Source organism: Panthera onca, chromosome B3 (genome assembly GCF_046562875.1).
Source record: "Panthera onca isolate mPanOnc1 chromosome B3, mPanOnc1 haplotype 2, whole genome shotgun sequence".
Lineage (NCBI taxonomy): Eukaryota > Metazoa > Chordata > Mammalia > Carnivora > Felidae > Panthera > Panthera onca.
In genome coordinates this window covers 27353770-27379188 of record NC_138344.1, presented here as the reverse complement: position 1 = coordinate 27379188, position 25419 = coordinate 27353770, and the positions used below count along the sequence as shown (strand labels likewise).

The 25419-nt window shown below is 40.1% G+C and overlaps 1 protein-coding gene and 1 long non-coding RNA gene across 2 annotated transcripts in view; one reads left to right on the top strand and one right to left on the bottom strand.

The window, feature by feature from the left end:
- Window positions 1–25419, top strand: part of OCA2 (OCA2 melanosomal transmembrane protein) — a 496949-nt gene that overhangs the window by 287948 nt on the left and 183582 nt on the right. The window contains exons 20-21 of the mRNA XM_078447715.1: window positions 59–118; window positions 735–839. Of these exons, the coding sequence (XP_078303841.1) occupies window positions 59–118; window positions 735–839 (165 nt within the window). The remainder of the gene's footprint in view (window positions 1–58; window positions 119–734; window positions 840–25419) is intronic.
- Window positions 7057–8103, bottom strand: LOC132668349 (uncharacterized). The gene is made up of 2 exons (XR_009605546.2): window positions 7819–8103; window positions 7057–7275 (listed from the first exon to the last, which is right to left on the bottom strand). It is a non-coding gene; the product is annotated as an uncharacterized LOC132668349 (long non-coding RNA).

Genomic DNA, 25419 nt, shown 5'->3' with positions numbered 1-25419 from the left:
AAATTTGCATATATTCTTAGTTTTAAACTGATTTTCATCATATATCCATTTCTTCTAGGCACTGGCACATCTCCACTTAATAGAATATGTTGGAGAACAGACTGCTTTGCTAATAAAGGTACATTAAATATTATAATAGAATGTGTCCCAGCCTCTGTTACTTTGATTTTGTAAAAAAAAAATCTGGTAAGAATAGGTCACAGACTATGTAAAAAATATAGCAGAGAATCCTTTTTGTCCTGTGCAGCCTAGAGATGAAGGGAGACTTTTTCCAAAGAATGTATAATTATAGAGGCCTGCAATTTTGCTATGAGCCTTTAGTTAAAACCTGTCTAAGAAGGAGAACAATTGAGAAACCAGTCTTAATAAGTGAGTAAAAATGCACAGCCCCAGTCCTCTGCCAGGAGCTCAGGTCAGTGTAACTAATATATGCTGCCACAGAGAATGGAGCCACCCTGCTCCCTTCCCTAGGTACTGGTTGGCTTGGGTGTGGCTGGGAATCATTCTCCTTAGTTTCTTGTAGACCCAGCAGAGGCTCCTGATAATAGCAAGGAAAGCCCATGCTGGTCCTGTTTGCACACCTGGGTCTGCCTTTGTCTTCTGTGTGAGAGGAAGGACTGGCAGCCTTGTGGTCTCTTCTGAGTCTCATATGTCCTACCATCAGATCCTCAGTGTGTGTGACTTATCAATGGCAACTGTGATACATAGCACTGCTATTATCTGCTTCCTTCCAGATGGTCCCAGAGGATCGGCGCCTCACAATTGCCATCATCCTGGTGGTCTGGGTCTCAGCCATTGCATCATCCTTGATTGACAACATCCCATTCACTGCTACAATGGTGAGTTGCACTGCTCTTCCATGTGATATGGACCCAACTTGCCTGGACACAATCTGGGCTCACCTTTCCCTCAAGAGGAAGCAGAGAATGAACCATGTCTGTTTGCTGCACTCGTAGCTATGGAGGAAAGATGTGGCAAAGCTTAGGGCCAGCTGGGCCAGGGATACTGAGTCACGCTACAAGCTGGAATCCGTGGGCCTGCAGCTGTAGTGGGAAGTGCATCATTAACTAGTTGTTTCAGGGTTAGCCCAACTGAGAGCTGCCACACTTCACGGAAAAGACAGTCTATTTATTTATTTATTCTTTGAAAGAAAATTGTAAGACACCAAAGATAGACTGGTTGAAGGCAATCATCCTTTATTCCTTGTGAATGCAGACACTGGCCAGTGTGGCTTCTCGTGCTTGGCTTGGGCAGAATTTTGAGTTCTCTATGTGGCCCTGACTGCAGCTGATATTGGGATACACATTAAAGGTCTTTTACAAGGCTGATGAGCCCTGTTCTTGCTGTGTTTTCTGACATCACTGATTGGTATATGGCAGAGCTGTGAATCCCTGGTATGACAAAGTAAAGGAAGGAATGGGGCTTGCATACAAGAAACTGGGGTCCTGTCACAATTACCATAAGTCCCAGGTGTGAACACTCCTCATGGTTGGACTCTGGACAGGGTAATTTTCTCTGTTCTTGTGACCTTGAGGCCCCACCCATACCTCTTCCAACAGCCTTTGCAAGGGGGCTCCCATTACATTCCATCACCATATATCACACTGGGAAACACTTGAGACCCAAGGAAGTAGAGCAGAGAGCCTGTCAGTGAGGAGAAAGGTGGTGCTTCTCTCTCTCACAGGACCTTAGGCTGACCTGACACTCTATGTCCCTCACTCATTGCCTGCAGGAATCAGTGTCTGCAGGTTGACTCTCTAGCTACATAGCTATATTATTCTTCCATGGTCTGGGTTTGGTAATTCTGAGCTAATGCTATCACTGTTATTATTTTTTCATGAAGTCCTGAGTTAGAGAAGTTGTACAGATGTTGAATGCCCTAGTTTGGGACACAGCAAAGCCCATCTCTTCCTGGGTGGTGTCTTCTCTCCAGAATGTGTCTCACAGTGTCCAAAGTTGGAAGAACTAGATCATAGATGGGCTTATCTCTCTAATTTGGCTGGACAGGGCTTCAGTTAAAATTCCAGCATGTGCACAGCTGGGTTTTAGAAGAGCAACCCAGAACTTTTTTGGGATTAGATTTGCTCTTTTAAATTTTCCTTATTCCTTGGGCTCTCCCCTTGATTTTGACTTTTGCTTATCTTTAATGGGAACACTATTTTTTAATGTTTATTTTTTGAGAGAGAGAGAGAGACAGAGAGAGAGAGAGAGAGAGAGAGAGAGAGATCCAAAGTAGGCTCTGTGCTGCCAGGTTCTGTGCTGTTCAAGATGTGGGGCTTAACTCACGAACCATGAGATCATGACCTGAGCTAAAGTCGCATGCTTAACTGACTGAACCACCCTGGCACCTCTTTTTTTTTTTTTTTTTTTTTTTTTTTTTTTTTTTTTTGGGACAGAGAGAGACAGAGCATGAACGGGGGAGGGGCAGAGAGAGAGGGAGACACAGAATCGGAAACAGGCTCCAGGCTCCGAGCCATCAGCCCAGAGCCTGACGCGGGGCTCGAACTCACGGACCGCGAGATCGTGACCTGGCTGAAGTCGGACGCTTAACCGACTGCGCCACCCAGGCGCCCCTCCCTGGCACCTCTTTAATGGTAACACTATTAAAAAATATTTAACATTGGGGTACCTGGGTGGCTCAGTCAGTTAAGTGCCAGACTTTGGCTCAGGTCATGATCTCACAGTTGTGGGTTCAAGCCCCGTGTCAGGCTCTGTGCTAACAGCTCAGAGCCTGGAGCCTGCTTCAGATTCTGTGTCTCCCTCTCTCTCTCTGCCCCTCCCCTGCTCATCCTCTGTCTCTCTTTCTCTCTCTCAAAAATAAATTAAAAAATTAACATTAAATTAATTCAATTTAATATTGACATTCCAGCTTTGTTTAGTGCAATCAGAACAGACAAGGAGACTCTGAAACAGGAAGTTTGAAGCCCCCTCTCTCCTCTTATCCAACGTGCCATTGTTAATTACTCAGTTGCTTGGGGCATAGCAGGGTCCAAAGGGCTGAGGCTGTGGGAGGTCCTGGGGGTCTCTATCAACTGGTTTGGAAATATTTCCTTTTTGTTTTATCTTTAATTTTTATTTTTTAATCGAAGTATAATTAATACACAGCCATATTAATTATATTCATTTATACAGAGTTTATACCATTTTCTACAATATAATGATTCAACAACATTGCTCAGTGCTCATCACTTTAAGTGTTTTTTTAAATGTTCATTTATATTTGAGAGAGGGGGCTGGAGGGGCAGAGAGAGACTAAGACAGAATCTGAAACAGTCTCAAGGCGCTGAGCTGTCAGCACAAAACTCAAAGCGGGGCTCAAACATGAGCAGTGAGATCATGACCTGAGCCTAAATCAGACGTTTAACCAACTGAACCACTCAGGTTCCCCTGTTTGTTTTTTAAATTTGAATATAGTTGACAATGTTACATTAGTTTCACATGTACAACATAGCGATTTGACAAGTTTATACATTATACTGTATTCACAAGTGTAACTACCATTTGTCCTGATACATCACTATTATTATATCATTGACTATTCTTTATGGTGTGCCTTTTATTCCCGTGATTTATTCACGCCATAACTGAAAGCCAGGATCTCCCTTTCCCCTCTACCTATTTTGCCCAAATACCTACCCCAGTCTCCTCTGGCAACCATCAGTTTGTTCTCTGTATTTATGGGTCTGGTTCTGCTTTTTGTTTGTTTATTCATTCGTTGTTGTTTTTTAGATTCCACTTTTGAGTGAAATCATATGGGGGCGCCTGGGTGGCTCAGTTGGTTGGGCGTCCGACTTTGACTCAGGTCATGATCTCACAGTTCTGAGTTTGAGCCCTGCGTTGGGCTCTGTGCTGAGAGCTCAGAGTCTGGAGCCTACTTTGGGTTCTGTCTCTCCCTCTCTAACTGCTCTTCCCCCATTCTCTCTCTGTCTCTCTCTCTCTCTCTCAAAACTAAATAAACATAAAAAAATAAAAAAAAAAGAAAAAAGAAATCATATGGTATTTGTCTTCCTGTCTTTTTTTAAAATTTTTTTTATTAAAAAAATTTTTTTAATGTTTATTTATTCTTGAGACAGAGAGAGACAGAGCATGAATGAGGGAGAGTCAGAGAGAGAGGGAGACACAGAATCTGAAGCAGGCTCCAGGCTCTGAGCTATCAGCACAGAGCCTGATGCGGGGCTTGAACTCATGGACTGTGAGATCATGACCTGAGCTGAAGTCGGTCGCTTAACCGACTGAGCCACCCAGTCGCCCCTGTCTTTCTGTCTTAAAAAATATTTCCATTCAGGGTAATCCTATTAACATCTGCCCATCTCACCTTCTTTCAGCTTCCTGTCTGCAATTAACAAGGAGCTGTGGGAGCACACATGAGCCCAGACCTGCTTTTGTGGGCAGCTTTCTTAGGTGTTCCCAGTAAATGTACTTGCAATACATTGCTAATGACTGAGAATTCCCTGACAGACTTTCTCCATTTAAACCTTATCTTTTCAGCCTCATTTCCTTGAACAGGAAGAATTCTCAGGAAATTTGCAAGTTAAAATGTGATTATTCTTGTCTTGGATGTTGAATTCAAAGAATGGTAATTTATGCACATGATTTTGTGTGTTTTCTCTGACTTCTTGGATACTCATCATTATCTGTATTATCTTGCAGCCTTGGTGTGGTAGTCAGTTTTTCAAGGCTGGCTTGTTCTCATGTATCTTCTTCTTCTAGGTCTTTGTAGTCTTCTCCCTGCCACTTGCCCTGCAGGAGGTGCTTGGGCAGAGGACAGACTGCTGTAACCCCTGACAAAGAAAAATGCTCTTTCAGGGTGGTAGAAGTCAGAAGCATTTCACATTTGCTTTTCTGTCTACATGATCTCATTTTTGTTTTCATTCATCCTTTTCCTTTTCCAGGATCAAAATAATGTGGAGGGTTGAACCTGGTCTAGCAGATTGCAGTTAGGTTTAATAACATGAGCCTTTGTAGGAATTAACAGTTAAGGTTCTAGAGAAGGTGAGTCTGGGCTTGAATCCCAGATCCATCATTGTGCAAGCTGAGAAAGCATTAGGTCAGAGAAAATAGAAATGACAGCAGCAAAGAGATGCTGTTTACCCCATTAGGTTGGGAGAGCTCCTGCAGTTTGATCACTTTGGTACTGGCAGGCTGTCAGGTTGCAAGTCAGCCCCTTGGGGACAGTGCACAACCTCTTTGGGAGGCCCCCACTCCCCTCTGGTGGCCGAGAGTGTGGCCTCAGAAGGGCCCTGCAGTGTCCAGGCTGAGGGTCTTTCACCTTCCATAGGTGTGAGGACTGGCCACTTTGCCGGATTCTAGCTCTGCAGCACTCCACAAAAAACAAGTAGCACATTTGGGGGACCAACAGCCTCAGACAAGATCCATCACAGCATGTCCCAGAGACATAAGAAAATAAACAATAAGTTGTAAGTACAATTCAGGAGATTTTAAGCATTGAATAAAAAGTACTTTCTGAAACCAAAACCCATAACTTAAAAAAATACTGAATAACGAATTGAAAAAAAAGTCAGTGTTAGGCCTGAGTTAGTGGGTTTGAAGCCAAATGAAAGAGCTAACTAAAAGTACAGAGCAAAAGTACAAAAGAACAGAATCATGAAAAAAGGTAAGAGATTTGAGTGAGACCCAGGAACCCTAGAATGGTAATGATAGGAGTTCCAAGAAGAAGAAAAGAGATGCATTGCATTGACAATATGCAGCCCCTCCATCTCAGGTGGAGTCTGGGTGTCAGCAGCCTTGGAGCTTATACAAATATATGCATTGGCTACCCAGACCTGTCAAGTCAGAACCTGTACCTGGACTAGGTGATGGGTGACTGCCTGCACATATGCACTGGAGATGCGCTGGTCTGGGCCAGCGCCCCATCTGCAGTATTTCCTTACCACTACAAATATGCCTGCCAGTGAAGAACTACAATCCCACCCTCTCCATTCTCAGGATCCCCTGTGAAGATGCAAGTTATCCCTACTATTTGCCTGAGGCACTCATTAAATCCCACATAAAAGGAAAGAGTGGGCAATTCCTCAGAGGCTGGAGCACTCCCCTGTGTATAAGAGATGGGGACAAGTCTCTAGATTAAGTGTCCAAACTTAAATGTCTCACCTGGAGACATTTGGTAGACATCAGCAGCAAAATGACAACCATCAAGAGTGCTAGCTGGGGGTAAGTGCACATTGACCCCAGTAGTGGTGGGTTTAAGGAAGGCAGGTGGTAGGTACAGGGAGGTTAGATGCGGTAGAGTAGAGGGAGAGCAGGTGTTCTGAGCCCAGGGAGAGCAGGGTGGTGGGTGTAGGAAGTGCAGGAATTGTGGATTTAGAGAGAGGGCAGGTGTGCTGGGCCAGAGATAGGGAAATACCTGTACAGCTGTGATGCATCTTCCCCCTGCAGGGAAGTAGGCATGGTATGTGCACTTATCTGATTTTTCCAAACAACAACAATAACAACAACAACAATAACAACAAAAACCAGGTATCACTATTTTTCTATGAAAAATTTTCAGCTCTCAAATGTTGACAATAAATTCAAATTTCAAAACTGACCCTGCTGGCATCTTCTATTTACATTCCCTTTCACAGAACAGAACATCCTTTTGATGCTCACTGTCTGATAATGCTACAGGGCCATCTTAGGACAGCTATCCACCTGAAAGTGCTGTATCTGCCCCTTTGGCCTTGCTTCATGGCCCAGGGCAGCCCTTGCCCTAAGAACCACTGCTGCTTCCTGTTGTTGCCTACATGGGCCATCTCAGCCCTCTTCTGGGTGTCTTCTTCCATGTGTCTCTTTCATTGCTATAAGGAATAGCCTAGCCAGCCTCCCTTTAATTGTTAATTCTCCTGCACTCAGAAACCATCCTTTCTAGGGTCGTGGATCAGATGCCCATTGTAGGGGTTAGAGTCCAGGCAGCAAAGTATGTGTCCTCCTGCTAAGATATTTGAAAAGGAGTTTTATATGTATTTTTAGATAAATTGATATTACAGTATTTAATTCTAAATGTATGATTTAAAGGAATGATGGAATGCTTTTAAGAATGTTAACATATGCTAGCAATTACATTCTTAGGAACTATTTTAATTTAGGATGAGCAATTTTACATATTAACTTAAATGTATGAACTAGTCACATTTTTTTTTCAGAATTCCTTGGGACCATAGCTGAGGTGACCAGCCCAGGGGTGGGAACTCAGCTGGTCCTCTTGTACAGTGCTGTATGCTGAGCTGATGCAAGTAACGTTTCATGGGATGAGGTGACATCTCTGGTATGATGACCCTGTAACAATATCAAGAAGAGAAGTTGTTTTGTACAGACCCAAAGCCAAACTAGTGATGTTAGGGGAACACAGAGGGTCCGGGCTTGGTATGCCGGCAGTGTGTGGCCCTGGCAAGTATCTCCATGGGCCCTGAGGTAGGCAGCAATTCATCTTCACCTGTCTTCCTACTTTGTTGGGGATTTCTTGGGGCTCAATTGGGATCAGTGCAAGCAGAGCCTTTCCCAACACATGCATGATTTTCAACATCCACAGGGCTATGATCCAGGAGCCACCCTCCTTAGTCTCTTCCCATGGGCCCTAGGACATCCATTTCTTAGGGCTGAGGAATCAGCTCACTTTGATGATGTATGAAAGATCTGGAAATTGAGTCCCTTAATACTACCCTCCTTTAAAATCTTCGTGTACCCCCAAAGAGAAATGTAACCCAGTCCTGGACCTTGCCCTAGAGTTTATTGTTGCTGATAACTTTATGACCCAAGTCAACAGCCCTTCCTGATGACCCACCCTGCTTTACATTCTCCCTTTCCTCCTTAAATACCTACCTTTCATAACTATTATTATGATTATCTTTGTGTATTAATCCTCAGCTCCCTTGCCACTATTAGGCTTCACAGTCTTCCTTTGGCAAGCAACACCCACCACCAGGTTAATCCTGCCCCCTGCCTCCCCATCCACATGCACAGACAATGAAACAGAGCAGCAAGGATTGCTGACTTGTCTCCCAGCCACAGCCCTTCCATCATGGACCCTCAGTGCTGCCTTCCACACAGCTTTGTCCTGAGCCTCATCTTCCCATGATTCTTGATGACTCCTGCACACCTCTCATCTCTCTTTGAGCCTCCAGCACCCTTTCTTTCCTTTCTCACAGTTGATGACCTAGCTTTCCTTTTGTGACGAGATATAAGCAGTGATGTGGGAGCTTTCATGAACAATGACCACTGTGGCTGCCTAGTGCATCCTACCTTCCTTCCAGTTGTATGGGAGACATTCCCACTCAATGGAGGCCAGTTCCTCCACCTGGTGCCACAGCCAAAGTTCTCTCCGGCATAATTTATTTTTCACTTTCCCCTACATCATTCTTATCAGGATCTAACATGCTGCCATCTCTCCTCTCATGAAGACCTCAGTGAGCCACATATCTCCATGGCTCCCTTCCCTTTTCTCTGCTTCCTTTAAAAGCCAAACTCTTTGAAAGCAAGGTCTTTCCTTGCCATACTCATCTTGCTGTAGCCCCTCTTCATTTTTCTCTTGACTCCACCGCAAGATCTCATGGTATCCACCCTTGTGAGAATCCAGTGATGTTCCTGGTTCTCTTCTAACCTGGACTGTCAGTAGCACATGATAGAGGTAACCTCTCTCCTATTTGGGTTCTTTCCCTGTTTGACTCCTCAAAATTCTCCTCCTATCCATGCAGCCACTCTTCCTTGGTCTCATTCTGCAGGCCCTCTTCATCTTCCAGCCCCCAAACACTGGAAGATGTTCTGGCCACTTCACTCTCTAGACTCTTTGCTAGAGGTATCATCCAAGCTCATGCTCTAAATTTCACCTGCATCCACCTACTCCTGGGCTTCTCCCATATCCAGTTGCCCTGCTCACCTCTCCACTGAGATAAAATAGGTATCTCAAACTTAACATGTTCCAAAAGAAACTCTGATTACATCCTTCCCCAATCTTTCTCACTTACATAAAACTTTCATATGCTCAGAGTCCCAAAATTTAGAACCAGCTTGATCCATTGCTTCTTCTTATACCCCACAGCCAGGTGCCCTTCAGAGCTTCTGAATACAGCCAGTTTCCATAATCTTTACCATTGCCCCCAAATCCTAGCCAACATTTCCCACCTGTGTATTGCAGTTACCTCCAAATTGTTCTGTTTCCACTCTTGCTCAGACCCAAACATCCATTCTCCACTGAGTATCCCCACTTTGCTCAGCACAACTCAGAGTCTTGCAGTGCCTGCATGCATGCCTTACCCATTTGGACACCATTACTTCCTTTTTTTTTTTTTTTTATTTAACTCTATTTTTTATTTTTTAAAATTTAAATCCTAATTAGTATATAGTGAAGCAATGATTTCAGTAGATTCCTTACTGCCCCTTACCCATTTAGCCCGTACCCCCTCCCACAACCCCTCCAGCAACCCTCAGTTTGTTCTTCATATTTATGAGTCTTTTTTGTTTTGTCCCCCTCCCTATTTTTATATTGTTTTTTGTTTCCCTTCCCTTATGTTCATATGTTTTGTCTCTTAAAGTCCTCATAAGAGTGAAGTCATATGATTTTTGTCTTTCTCTGACTGACTTATTTCACTTAGCATAATAATACCCTCCAGTTCCATTCATGTAGTTGCAAATGGCAAGATTTCATTCTTTTTGATTGCTGAGTAACACTCCGTTGTGTATATATACCACATCTTCTTTATCCATTCATCCATTGATGGACATTTGGGCTCTTTCCATACTTTGGCTATTGTTGATAGTGCTGCTATAAACATGGGGGTGCATGTGTCCCTTCGAAACAGCACTCCTGTATCCCATGGATAAATGCCTAGCAGTACAATTGCTGGGTCGTAGGGTAGCTCTATTTTTCATTTTTTGAGGAACCTCCATACTGTTTTCCAGAGTGGCTGCACCAGCTTGCATTCCCACCAACAATGCAAAAGAGATCCTCTTTCTCTGAATCCTCGCCAACATCTGTTGTTGTCTGAGTCATTAAAATTAGCTATTCTGACAGGTGTCAGGTGGTATCTCATTGTGGTTTTGATTTGTATTTCCCTGATGAGGAGTGATATTGAACATTTTTTCATGTGTCGGTTGGCCATCTGGATGTCTTCTTTGGAGAAATGTCTATTCATGTATTTTGCCCATTTCTTCACTGGATTATTTGTTTTTTGGGTGTTGAGTTTCATAAGGTCTTTGTAGATTTTGGATACTAACCCTTTATCTGATATGTCATTTGCAAATATCTTTTCCCATTCCCTTGGTTGCCTTTTAGTTTTGCTGATTATTTCCTTCGTTGTGCAGAAGCTTTTTATTTTGATGAGGTCCCAGTAGTTCATTTTTGCTTTTGTTTCCCTTGCCTCCAGAGACATGTTGAGTAAGAAGTTGCTGTGGCCAAGATCAAAGAGGTTTTTGTGTGCTTTCTCCTCGAGGATTTTGTTGGCTTCCTGTCTTATATTGAGGTCTTTCATCCACTTTGAGTTTATTTTTGTGTCTGTTGTAAGAAAGTGGTCCAGGTTCATTCTTCTGCATGTCGTTGTCCAGTTTTCCCAGCACCAGTGGGAGTGTCTGTTCTTGTGCCAGTACCATACTGTCTTGATGATTACAGCTTTGTAGTATAGCTTGAATTCTGGGATTGTGATGCCTCCTGTTTTGGTTTTCTTTTTCAAGATTGCTTTGGCTATTCAGGGTCTTTTCTGGTTCCATATAAATTTTAGGATTATTTTTTCTAGCTCTGTGAAGAATGCTGGTGTTACTTTGATAGGGATTGTGTTAAATATGTAGATTGCTTTGGGTAGTATCAACACTTTAACAATATTTGTTCTTCCTATCCAGGAGCATGGAATCTTTTTCCATTTTTTTGTGTCTTCTTCAATTTATTTCATAAGCTTTCTATAGTTTTCAGTGTATAGATTTTTCACCTCTTTGGTTAGATTTATTCCTAGGTATTTTATGATATTTGGTGCAATTGTAAATGGGATCAATTCCTTGATTTCTCTTTCTGTCACTTCATCATTGATCTATAGGAATGCAACTGATTTCTGTGCATTGATTTTATATCCTGAAACTTTGCTGAATTCATGAATCAGTTCTAGCACTTTCTTGGTGGAATCCTTTGGGTTTTCCATATAAAGTATCATGTCATCAGCAAAGAGTGAAAGTTTGACCTCCTTCTGGCTGATTTGGATGCCTTTTATTTCTTTGTGTTGTCTGATTGCAGAGGCTAAGACTTCCAATACTATGTTGAATAATAGTGGCGAGAGTAGACATCACTGTCTTGTTCCTGACCTTAGAAAAACTAACAGTTTTCCCCCATTGAGGATGATATTAGCTTTGGGTTGCTCGTATATGGCTTTTATGATCTTGAGGTATGATCCTTCTATCCCTACTTTCTTGAGGGTTTTTATCAAGAAAAGATGCTGTAGCTTCTCAAATGCTTTTTTCGCATCTATTGAGAGGATCATATGGTTCTTGTCCTTTCTTTTATTGATGTGATGAATCACATTAATTGTTTTATGGATATGGAACCAACCCTGCATCCCAGGTATAAATCCCACTTGGTTGTGGTGAATAATTTTTTTAATGTATTGTTGGATCCGGTTGGCTAATATCTTGTGCAGGATTTTTGCATCCATGTTCATCAGGGAAATTGGTCTATATTTCTCCTTTTTAGTGGGGTCTCTCTCTCGTTTTGGAATCAGGGTAATGCTGGCTTCATAGAAAGAGTTTGGAAGTTTTCCTTCCATTTCTATTTTTTGGAACAGCTTCAAGAGAATAGGTGTTAACTCTTCCTTAAATGTTTAGTAGAATTCCCCTGGAAAGCCATCTGGCCCTGGACTCTTGTTTTTTGGCAGCTTTTTGATTACTAATTCGATTTCCTTACTGGTTTTGGGTCTGCTCAAATTTTCTATTTCTTCCTCTTTCAGTTTTGATAGAGTATATGTTTCTAGGAATTTGTCCATTTCTTCCAGATTGCCCATTTTGTTGGCATATATGATCATAATATTCTCTTATTATTGTTTTTATTTCTTTTGTGTTGGTTGTGATTTCTCCTCTTTCATTCTTGATTTTACTTATTTGGGTCCTTTCCTTTTTTTCTTGATCAAACTGGCCAGTGGGTTATCAACAATTGTTAATTCTTTCAAAGAACCAGCTTCTGGTTTCATTGATCTGTTCTACTGTTTTTTTGGTTTCGATAGCATTAATTTCTGCTCTAATCTTTATTATTTCCTGTCTTCTGCTGGTTTGGGGTTTTATTTGCTGTTCTTTTTCCAGGTATTTAAGGTGTAAGTTTAGGTTATGTATCTGAGATCTTTCTTCCTTCTTTAGGAAGGCCTGGATTGCTATACACTTTCCTCTTATGACCGCCTTTGCTGCATCCCAGAGGTTTTGGGTTGTGGTGCTATCATTTTCATTGACTTCCATATACTTTTTAATTTCTTCTTTAACTGCTTGGTTAGCCCATTCATTCTTTAGTAGGATGTTCTTCAGTCTCCATATATTTGTTACCTTTCCAAATTTTTTCTTGTGGTTGATTTCGAGTTTCATAGCATTGTGGTCTGAAAATATACACGGTATGATCTCGATCTTTTTGTGCTTACTTAGGGCTGATTTGTGGACACCATCACTTCTAATTTCACTTTCTATCACTCTTTCTTTGCCCACTTAGCTCCAATCACACTGGCCTCCTTAGCTTTCCTTGGACACATCAAGCAAGCTTCTGCTTCTGAGTCTCTCTACTTTCTATTCCTTCTGCCAGAGACTCTTCACACAGATCATTAGGAGCTTGGTCTTGCTTCCTCACTTATATTCTTAAAATATTACCTTCTCCGTGATAAATTGATTGCCAGCCATCTCCTTTTTACTTATTTTTTTCCCATAGCACTTAATACCTAACATTGTGTTATGTTACTTGTTTTGAACTGGTTAGTTGTTTAGTGTTTAATTTTAAATAAATGTACATGTTCATATAGTTTAAAGTGCTAAGTCAGTCTAGAATTCTTATTTAAAAACAGCACTTTTATAATACCTTAATTTCCTCTTTTTCTCATGGAAAACCTTTTTCATCATTTGATGCTTTCTAATTTTATTTTTTGTTTTCTGAACGGTACTGTCTGTGTTTCTGCTCCTTCTCTCGCTGTGTCCTCTTTTGCCTGAGTTCTAGCGTCTTTCTATTTGTTTCCTCTTTGGAGAGGCAATGTCTTCCTTAAATTGACACATTTGGTGCCGGATTTCATAAGGGATATTGGTCTATAGTTTTCTTGTAGTGTTTTTACCTGGTTTTAGTATCAAGGTAATGCTGACTTCATAGAATAAGTAAGTATTGCATTCCCTTCAGGTTTAGGGATAGTTTGAGAAGGACTAGTGTTAATTTTTCTTTAAAAGTTTCTAATTTAAATCATAAAGCATTTATTAAATGTTTTACATGTTTTGTAAAACTCACCAGTTTGGAAGTGTTCCCTCCTCTTTAATAGTTTGGAAGGCTTTGAGAAGGATTGACATTAATCATTCTTGACATTTTTGGTAGAATTCACTGGTGAAGCTATCTGGTGTTGGGTTTTTCTTTTTTGGAAGATTTTTCATTACTGATTCTATTTCCATACTAGTTATGTATTTCTTTGTGATTCAGTCTTGGTAGCTTGCACGTTTCTAGGAATTTGTCCATATCTTCTCAGTTGCCTAATGTGTTGTAATATAACTATTTGTGGTAGTCTCTTATGATCCTATGTACTTCTGTGGTATCAATTGTAATGTTTCCTTTTTTGTTCCTGAGTCTTCTTTTTCTCTTAGTCTAGCTAAAGATTTGTTAATTTTATTTATCTTTTCAAAAAACTAGCTCTTAGTTTCATTGATGTATTCTATTGCTTTTCTAGTCTATTTGATTTATTTCTGCTCTAATCTTTTGTTATTCCCTCCCTTCTGCTAACTTTGGGCTTGTTTGTTCTTTTAGTTCCTTGATGTGTAATGTTAGATTACTTATTTAAACTTATTTTTTCCTAATGTGGGCATTTATTGCTGTAAATTTCCCTCTTGGAACTGCTTTTTCTACCTCATAGGTTTTGGTATGCTATATTTCCATTTGTGTCAAGATGCTTATTTCCCTTTTGATTTCTTCTTTGAGTTATTGGTTCTTCAGGGGCATGTAGTTTCATTCCACATATTTGTGAATTTTTCAGCTTTTCTTCTGTTATTGTTTTTAGTTTTATACTACTGTGACTGGAAAAGATGCTTGATACAATATCAATCTTCTTAATTTGTTAACACTTGTTTTGTGACTTAATGTATGACCTGCCTAGAGAACGTTCGATTAGTGTTTGAGAAAAATGTGCATTTTGTTATTGAATGGAATGTTCTGTATATGTCTGTTAGGCACATTTGTTCTAAATTGTAGTTCAGATCCAATATTTCCTTTTTGATGCTCTGTCTGAATGATCTTTCCATTTTTGAAAGTGGGGTCGTGAAGTCCACTATTAATACTATATTGTTGTCTAATTCTACCTTCACACCTGTTAATACTTGCTTAATATATTTATGTACTCTGATGTAGTGTACACATATATTTACAATTGTTATAATCTCTTGTTGAATCAACTCCTTTAGCATTATATAACGACCTTCGTGTGTCTTTACAGTTTTGATTTAAGGTATACTTTGTCTGCTACAACTATAACTACCCCTGCTCTCTTTGGTTTGCATTTGTATGGAGTATATTTTCCCATCACTTTGTTTTGAGCCTATGTATGTCCTTGATGTTGAAGTGAGTCTCTTGTGGCAGCATATAGTTGGTCTTTTTTTTTTAAATCCATTTAGCCACTGTGGGTCTTTTGATTGGGGAATTTAGTCCATTTACATTTAAAGTAATTATTGATAGGGGTGCCTAGGTAGCTCAGTTGGTTGAGCATCTGATTGTTGACTTTGGCTTAGGTCATGATTTCATGGTTTGTGACTTTGAGTCCCATGTCAGCCTCCATGCTGAAGGTACAGAGCCTGCTTAAGATTCTCTCTCTCCTCTCTCTGCCTCTCCCTCAAAAATAAATAAATAAAATTTAAAAAATAAAGTAATTATTGAAATTGAATGACTTACTTTTGCCATCTTGTTAATTGTTTTCTCATTATTTTATAGTTCCTTTTTCTCTCCCTTGTTGTCTGACTTTGTAAATTGATGGTTTTCTATAGTGTTCCACCTTCATTCTCTTCTCTTTATCATATGTATATCTACTATGATATCTGCTATATGGTTTTTGTATTGTGGTTACCCTAAGGCTTTCATAAACACCTTATAGTCACAATAATCTATTTTAAGCTCATAACAACTTAGCTTCAATTGCATATAAAAAGTCTATGTTTTTGCTCTTTCTTTCTTTCTTTCTTTCTTTCTTTCTTTCTTTCTTTCGAGAGGGCACAAGTGAGTGAGGGGTAGAGAGAGAGAGAGAGAGAGGGAGAGAGAAGTGGGGCTCATCCTAGGCAGGGCTCATGTTTTACTAGAAGCGGGGTTTGTTTTCACCTAAAGCGGGTCTTGAGCTAACCCAAGGTAGGGCTCATGCTCACCTGATGTGGGACTCAAGCTCATGAACAGTGAGTTCATGACTGGAGCCAAAGTCAGATGCTTAATGACTGAGCCACCCAGGTAGCCCCTATTTTATGTTTTTGATGTCACAGTATACATCTTTTAATCTTGTGTATCCATTAACAGATTGTTGTAGGTATATTTATTTTTAGTACTTTATCTTTTAACCTTTATACTAGAGTTAAGTGTTTCACATTCCACCATTATAGTATTAGAGTATTCTGAATTTGACTGTATACTTATATTTACCAGTCAGTTTTATACTTTAATTTGTATTCGTGTTATTAATAAGTATGTATGTTTTCATTTTAGCTTCAAGAACTTTGTTTAGCATTTCTCACAAGGCAAGTCTAATGGTGATGAATGTCCTTAGCATCTGTTTTTCTAGGGAAGTCTTTATTTTTCCTTAATTTCTGAAGGACTGCTTTGCTGGGTAAAATATTCTTGGTTGGCAGTCTTTTTCCTTCAACACTTTGAATATTCTCTTGTGGACTACAAGGTTTCTGCTGAGAAATCCACTCATCGCCTTATGGGTGTTCCTTTGTATGAGAGGAATTATTTTCTCTTGCTCATTTTACAATTATTTGTATTGATTTTAGGCACTTTAATAATACTGTGTCTAGAGAAGCTTTTTTTGTTTCTTTGGTAGAATAATGTTTTCCTGATTCTTTATGATCCCTCTAGTCTTGAATAAACAGTCACCTCTTCCAGATTTAATGGACTGACTTATGTAAGGAAAGACCTTTACCTTTAGGTGAGGGCATGCTGGAGTGTGTTGTGACCTAGGTATAGTGGTTGAGGGTATGGAGTGTTGGGAAAATGTGGCAGCTCTGTTCTGGGGTATATGGTAATGTTAGCTCAGCCTGCCGAAGTCCACAGCGTTGACACTGTGTGGTCCTTGGTGACTATCATGGGTGGTCCACAGAGGCTACAAAGGCTGTTGTGATCCCCAGAAGTGCTTCCAGGTTCTGTGGTTAGGGGCCAGAGTTAGCAGAAGTGGTGGTCAGAGCTGATGATGTGCACATAATTCATTGCAGGGGGAAGCTGCAGGTGCCTTGTGGTGGCAAGGGCCATTTGCAAATATACATATAGTTGTGGGAGCCAGGAGAAGCATCAAGGGGTAGGGCCTACTGAGGTTATACTGCAGCTGCAGAGGCTCTGGTTGTCTGTGTGTACTACCATAGCTACTTGTTCTTGCCATAGGTGCATGATGGGAGGCTAGTTTTAGGAGATAGGCTAGGGGCATGCAGGTGTACAGCTGGAAGGGCTAGCTGCAGGTGAGCCCAGTGGTGCAGACCACTGACAGGAGATAAGGCCAAATGTAGGCCCACAAGTTAGTATGGGGGCCTTGGCTACTGGTATGCACTCCTGTGACTACAGGATCTTGCCATGTGTGTGCATGTGGCAGTAGAAGTCAGTGACACATACCAGGCCAGCAATACGTGAGCAGATAGCTGGAGGGGCTAGCTCTGAGCATATGCACAGGGGTGGGAGTCAGCTTTAGGGGTCTAGGCTTGTGTCTTGCACTTGCACAGTTGCAGCAGCCTGGGCTGGCTACTGATGCAGGTCCTGGGCTATGGGTGGGGCTAGCAGAGAGGAAGTGAGGAGGGATTCAGGGCTGGTGTCAGGGAACACAAATACCTGTGGTAAATCTTCAGGGGTCTGCGACAACCATTCTGGCCATTAGTGTCTTCAGGGGTCAAAGCTACCAGAGTCCTCTGTAGATCAGGTCACTATGAACTGCAGTCTGCCTTTCTGTGTAGCCGATACTGGTGGGTCCTGCTTTTCTTCCTTGTTCATAGCCATCTCTGTATGTCTTAGGTTTGCCAGGTTTCTGGGTGGGGTGAAATTCAAGTGGGTACTTTGTGTGGTGCCCTGAAAGGCTGGGTAAGTATGTTGCTCAATACACTTTCTTTCCTGGTGTGGGGACTTCATTCTAGCTAAGAAGTTACCTCTTGGAACTGAGCAGTGCTGGCTTGGCCAATGGATGACACAGGTAAAATTAAACTTTTTCCTTATCTTTCGTGTGGTTTTCTCAGGTTTTCTCAGGTTCCACTAACATTTCTTAAGTGGACCATAGTCTTATCTCAGAGCTGCTTTTGTTTGTGGATTGCTGTCTAATTGTTCATCTTTGAGAGGATACAGAGGCTGGGTCTTATAGTCCACCATCTTGGCAATGTGACTTTGATTTTCTCTTTTATGAGATGAATTGTTCCTCTCTTGATGCTTTAAGTATTTTCTCTTTGTCTTTTGGATTTGATCATTTAACTATAAGCTGTCTTAGTGTAGGTCTCCTTGAGTTATCCTGCTTGTAGTTCATGGAGTTCCTTGGACATGTATATTCATGTATTTCCTCAGATTTGGAAAGTTTTTGGACAGTATTTCTTCAAATATTTTCTCTGCCTCTTTTTTTCTATCTTCTTCTGGGGCTCCTATAGTACATATATTGCTATGTTTGATGGTTCTTACAGTTTCACAGGCTCTCTTAATTTTTTTTCATTCACTTTTCCTTCTTCTCCTCAGACTTGATAATTTTGAACGTCTTACCTACAAGTTTGCTGTCCCTTTCTTCTGCATGCTCAAATATGCTGTGAGTTCTTATGAGTTTTTATTTCAGTTATGGTAGTTTTCAGCTCCAGAATGTCTACTTCATTCCTTTTTATAATTTCATTTTTTAATAACTTTTATTTCTTTATATTCTTATTTTAGTTATGCAACATTTTCTTGATTTCTTTTTGTCCTTTGTCTATGATTTCCTTTTGTTCATTGAACACATTTAAGACAGGTGATTTAACATCTTTGACTAATAATTCTAATGTCTGGGTTTCTATCATTATTTTTAATTTCTTCAGCTGTGAATGGGCCATATTTTCCTGTTTATTTGTAAGTTTTATAAGTTTTTTTGTTAAGAACTGGGAGTTTTGAGTATTATGTTGTATAATTTAATTCCCCCACTCCTCAGGGATTATTAAATGTCACTTATTGAGAAACTAGAACCATTAATTTCTGACTTTTCTGATTTTTTTTGCACAGTGTGCATTTCTTATTGTGTGTGGTCATTGATGTTTCTCTTCTATTATCTCTATGGTAAACCACTATTTTGAAAAACATTTTCTTAAGTGTTTGGCTCCAAAAATGTGGGGGAAACAAGTAGTTTCATTAAATCTCCTGGAAACTGCCTCATCCCTCAGGGATTAAAACAGTGGCCAGCCTCTGTGCTAACCCCTTAGTGATCAAACACAGTGATCAGTAATCAACACACACACCCAATTTTTGGGAGGACAGGATCCACCATGTCCACCTTGCTAGCAGGAATTTGCACTATAAAGGTAGATTGCTACCTCCATTGTTATCTGCCACAGGGCTGGGAGCATGGAGAATAGTAACCAGTATAAAAAAGGCCAAAATTAATCAACTTCTTTATTAATCTCTTCCTTGGCTCCTGCAAGTGTTTTTCCACACTCCATATTTCCAAAATAGTTACAATAATACTTCAGGGACATTTGTGGGTCTGATTCCAGACCACACAATAAAACAAATATTGCAATACAGTGTATCAAATGCTTTTTTGATTTTTCAGTGAATATAAAAGTTTTATTTACACTATACTGTAGTCTATTAATTGTGCAATAACATTATATCTAGAAAATAATGCACATATCTTAATTTAAAAATTCTTTATTGCTGATAATAATGCTAACCAGCATCTGAGCTTTCATCAAGTTATAATCTTGCTGGTGGAGGAAATTACCTCCATGTTGATGGCTGCTGACTGTTCAGGGTGGTAGTTGCTGAAGATTGGGGGTTGTTGTGGCAATTTCTTAAAACAAGAAAACAAATGAAGCTTGCCACATCAATTGACTCTTTTCATGAATAATTTCTCTGTAGCATGTGATGTTCTTTGATAACCTTTTACCCACACTAGAACTTCTTTCAAAATTTGAGTCAGTCCTCTCAAACCCTACTGCTGTTTTAACAACTAAGTTTATGTAATATTCTACGTCCTTTGTTATCATTTCAACAGTCTTCACAACCTTTTCACCAGGAGTAGATTCCATCTCGGGAAACCATTTTGTTTGCTCATCTATAAGAAGCAACTCCTCATCAGTTAAATTTTTATCATGAGATTGCAACAATTCAGTCACATCTTCAGGTTCCACTTCTAGTTATCTTGATATTACCACTACATCTGCAGTTACTTCCTCCTCTGATGTCTTGAACCTCTCAAAGTCATCCATGGGGGTTGGAATCAACTTCTTCCAAACTCCTGTTCATGTTAATATTTTGACCTCTTCCCACAAAACATGAATGTTCTAATTGGGATCTAGAATGGGGAATCCTTTCCATAATGTTTTCAATTGACTTTGCCCAGAGCCATCAGAGTGATCACCATCTATGGAAGTTATAGTCTTAGAAAAACATTTTTCTTAAATAGTAAGACTTGAAAGTTAAAATTATTTCTTCACCCATGGGCTGCAGAATGGATGTTAGTTAGTAGGCATAAAAACAATAATCTCATTGTACATCTCCATCAGAGCTTTTGTGTGACCAGGTACATTATCAGTGAGCAATAATATTTTGAAAAAAATCTTTTTTTCTCCAAGCAGTAGGTATTAACAGTGGGCTTAAAATTTTCACTAAACCATTTTGAAAACAAATGCAGGGGCGCCTGGGTGGCTTGGTCGGTTAAGCGTCCGACTTCGGCTCAGGTCATGATCTCATGGTCCGTGAGTTCAAGCCCCGCGTTGGGCTCTGTGCTGACAGCTCAGAGCCTGGAGCCTGTTTCGGATTCTGTGTCTCCCTCTCTCTCTTCCCCTCCCCTGTTCATGCTCTGTCTCTCTCTGTCTCAAAAATAAATAAATAAATAAATAAATAAATAAATAAATAAATAAATAAAACAACAAATGTACTGTCAGCAAGACTGCAATTCCTTTTATAGAGCACAGGCAGATTAGATTTAGCGTAATTCTGAAGGGCCCTAGGATTTTTCAAATAGTAAATGAACATTGGCTTCAACTTAAAGTTACCAGCTGTATTAGACCCTAGCAGGAGAGTCAGCCTCTTTGAAACTTCGAAGCTAGGCATTGACTTCTCTTCCCTAGCTAGGAAACTCCTAGATGGCATCTTCTTCCAATAGAAGGCTGTTTTGTCTACACTGAAAATGTATTATTTAGTATAGTCACCTTCATCAATTATCTGAGCTAGATCTCCTGGATAACCTGTTGTGGCTTCTACATCAGCACATACTGTTTCACCTTGTACTTTCATGTTATGAAGACAGCTTCTTTACCTTAAGCCACATGAACCAACCTCTGCTAGCTTCAAACTTTTTTTCTGCAACTTCTTCACCTCTTTCAGCCTTCATAGAATTGAAGAGAGTCAGGGCCTTGTTTTGGATTAGACTTTATCTTAAGGGAATGTTGTTACTGGTTTGATCTATCCAGATGATTCGAACTTTCTCCATATCACCAATAAGGCTGTTTCACTTTCTTATCATTTTTGTGTTCACTGGAGTAGCACTTTTAATTTTCTTCAAAAATTTTTCCTTTTAATTCACAGCTTGGCTGTTCAGTGCAAGAAGTCTAGATTTTAGCCTATCTTGGCTTTTTCCATACCTTCCTCACTAAACTTAAAATTTCTAGCTTTTTGTTTAAAGTGAGAGATGTGAAATTCTTCCTTTCACTTTAACACTTAGAGACCACTGTGGTGTTATTATATGAACTAATTTCAATATTTTTATGTCTCAAATAATAGGAATGCCTGAGGAAAGGGAGAGAGATGGAGGAATAGCTGGTCAGTGGAGCAATCAGAACACACACACCATTTATCAATTAATTGTACTATCTTGTATAGGCATGATTTGTGGCGTCCCAAAGAAATTACAATAGTAACATCAAAGATCACTGATCAAAGATTACCATAACAATAATAATAATAATGAAAAAGTTTGAAATATTGTGAAAATTACCAAAATGTAACACAGAGACCCAAAGTGAACAAATGCTGTTGGAGAAATTGCATGCCAATTGACTTGCTCCATTCAGGGTTGCCACAGACCTTAAATTTGTAAAAACTGCAATATCTATGAAGCACTATAAAATGAAGTGCAATAAAGAAGGTATGTATGATTGAATTGCATTTCTCCAAAAGATAGGTTAAAGTCCTTATCCCAGGTCCCTGAAATTGTGAGTTTATTTGGACATAGGGTCTGTATACAGATCTTAGGTTAAAATTAGTTCATTAGGATGAGCCCTAATCCAATATGACTTGTGTTATAATAAAAGTGGGAATGTGGACATAGAAGCAGATATGCAAAGAAGGAAGAACATGTAAAGATACACAAAGTAAAGTTAGCTATCTCACTGGAGTGAGGCACCTATGAGCAAGAATTGTTGGCAATTACCAGAAACTAGATGAGGCAGCAAAGGATGGTCCCCTAGATTTGTCAGGGAAAGCATGGCCCTACTAACATGATTTCAGACTTCTAGTCTTCACCACTTTGAGACAATGTATTTCTGTTCTTTCAAGCTACTTGTTTATGATAGCCCTAGAAACTGTATGCAGTTACTTCAGATAGTTGCCAACTGTTCAGTAATTATTTAGGTGGAAGGATGGATTTCTGGAGCTTCCTACTCTGCCATCTTCTATGACATCCTTATTTATTATTAAAATTTTTCTCTCTCTCTGCTTACTCTCATGTAAACTCGATGAGGGCAGGGAACTTTGTCTCTTATATTAACTGCTATGTGGACATAGCATTAACAGAGTGCTGCAACCACAGGTCATTTGTGAATAATTATTAAATGTTTTCAGACACAAATGACATAACCAGTAAGGAAATCGAATTAGTAATCAAAAATCTTGCAAAAAACAAGAGTCCAGAGCCAGATGGCTTTCCAGAGGAATTCTACCAAACATTTAAGGAGGAGTTAACACCTATTCTGTTGAAGCTGTTCCAAAAAATAGAAATGGAAGGAAAACTTCCAAACTCTTTCTATGAAGCCAGCATTACCCTGATTCCAAAACGAGAGAGAGACCCCACTAAAAAGGAGAACTATAGACCAATTTCCCTGATGAACATGGATGCAAAAATCCTGCACAAGATATTAGCCAACTGGATCCAACAATACATTAAAAAAATTATTCACCACAACCAAGTGGGATTTATACCTGGGATGCAGGGTTGGTTCCATATCCACAAAACAATTAATGTGATTCATCACATCAATAAAAGAAAGGACAAGAACCATATGATCCTCTCAATAGATGCGAAAAGCATTTGAGAAGCTACAGCATCCTTTCTTGATAAAAACCCTCAAGAAAGTAGGGATAGAAGGATCATACTTCAAGATCATAAAAGCCACATATGAATGACCCAATGCTAATGTCATCCACAGTGGGGAAAAATGGAGAGTTTTCCCCCTAAGCTCAGAAACAAGACAGGGATGTCTATTCTCACTACTGTTATTCAACATAATATTGGAAGTCTTAGCCTATGCAATCAGACAATGCAAAGAAATAAGAGGCATCCAAATCAGCCAGAAGGAGGTCAAACTTTCACTCTTTGCTGATGACATGATACTCTATATGGAAAACCCAAAAGATTCCACCAAAAACTGATAGAACTGATTCATGAATTCAGCAAAGTTTCAGGATATAAAATCAATGCACAGAAATCGGTTGCATTCCTATACATCAATGATGAAGTGACAGAGAAATCAAGGAATCGATCTCATTTACAGTTCCACTGAAAACCATAAAATACCTAGGAATAAATCTAACCAAAGAGGTGAAAAATATATACACTGAAAACTATAGAAAGCTTATGAAAGAAATTGAGGAAGACACAAGAAAATGGAAAAAGATTCCATGCTCCTGGATAGGAAGAACAAATATTGTTAAAATGTCGATACTATCCAAAGTAATGTACATATTTAACATGATCCCTATCAAAGTAACACCAGCATTCTTCACAGAGCTAGAAAAAATAATCTTAAAATTTCTAAGGAACCAGAAAAGACCCTGAATAGCCAAAGCAATCTTGAAAAAGAAAACCAAAGCAGGAAACATCACAATCCCAGAATTCAAGCTATACTACAAAGCTGTAATCGTCAAGACAGTATGGTACTGGCACAAGAACAGACACTCAGATCAATGGAATAGAATAGAGTACCCAGAAATGGACCCACAAACGTATGGTCAACTAATCTTTGACAAAGCAGGAAAGAATATCCAATGGAATAAAGACAGTCTCTTCTGCAAGTGGTGCTGGGAAAACTGGACAATGACATGCAGAAGAATGAACCTGGACCACTTTCTTACACCAGACACAAAAATAAACTCAAAGTGGATGAAAGACCCTAATGTGAGACAGGAAGCCACAAAATCTTTGATGAGAAAGCACGCAAAAACCTCTTTGGCCACAGCAACTTCTTACTCAACATGTCTCCGGAGGCAAGGGAAACAAAAGCAAAAATGAACTACTGGGACCTCATCAAAATAAAAAGCTTCTGCACAACGAAGGAAATAATCAGCAAAACTAAAAGGCAACCAAGGGAATGGGAAAAGATATTTGCAAACGACATATCAGATAAAGGGTTAGTATCCAAAATCTACAAAGAACTTATGAAACTCAACACCCAAAACACAAATAATCCAGTGAAGAAATGGGCAAAATACATGAATAGACACTTCTCCAAAGAAGACATCCAGATGGCCAACCGACACATGAAAAAATGTTCAATATCACTCCTCATCAGGGAAATACAAATCAAAACCACAATGAGATACCACCTAACACCTGTCATGTTGCGACCGGTGCCACAAACACCGAGATCAGGGTCCTGAGGGTAGGGGAATGTAAGAAAAAAAGAGAGAAGGGAAGACAGTTTGGGAACAGGAGGGTCCCCTGTGCTGATGGCCCAAGTGACGGCTTTATTATTGCTGTACACAATCTTTTATATCAAGACTCTTATGGGTCAGGCCATTCTAAGAATAAACAGGTTTCACATAATCGCTGCCAACCAAAACATTTAGTTTTGTGTTTCTTGTGAATTTTCTAAACGGGTCACAGTAAGACCTTGTTGATAAGATTGCTAGCAAAACACAATTCCCATGTTTGTTTCTGTCTGACTCGGGGTAGAAAAAGGGAGGTAGCATTACTGCCAACCCCTGAAGACCACAGGCTTCACGAATTAACTTTCTCAGCCTTGACAAGGCTTTCATATGCCCTTGAAAGTGGGGTAATGGGAGGGGGAACCACCGGGTTGGCTGAGTCAGCAGGGAACCGTTGCTCGACCTGGTCTCAGCCTGGCACCGAGGCCCGGCCTCCCACATGAATGGGAGGGGGAACCACCAGGTTGGATGAGTCAACAGGGAGCTGTTGCTCGACCCAGTCTCAGCCTGGCACTGGGGCCCGGCCTCCCACACTGTCAGAATGGCTAACATTAACAACTCCGGCAACAACAGATTTGGCGAGGATTCAGAGAAAGAGGATCTCTTTTGCATTGTTGGTGGGAATGCAAGCTGGTGCAGCCACTCTGGAAAACAGTATGCAAGTTCCTCAAAAAACGAAAAATATAACTACCCTACGACCCAGCAATTGCACTACTAGGCATTTATCCACGGGATAGAGGAGTGCTGTTTCGAAGGGACACATGCATCCCCATGTTTATAGCAGCACTATCAACAATAGCCAAAGTATGGAAAGAGCCCAAATGTCCATCAATGGATGAATGGATAAAGAAGATGTGGTATATATACACAATCGGGTGTAACTCAGAAATCAAAAGGAATGAAATCTTGCCATTTGCAACTACATGGATGGAACTGGAGGAACTACATGGATGGAACTACATGGA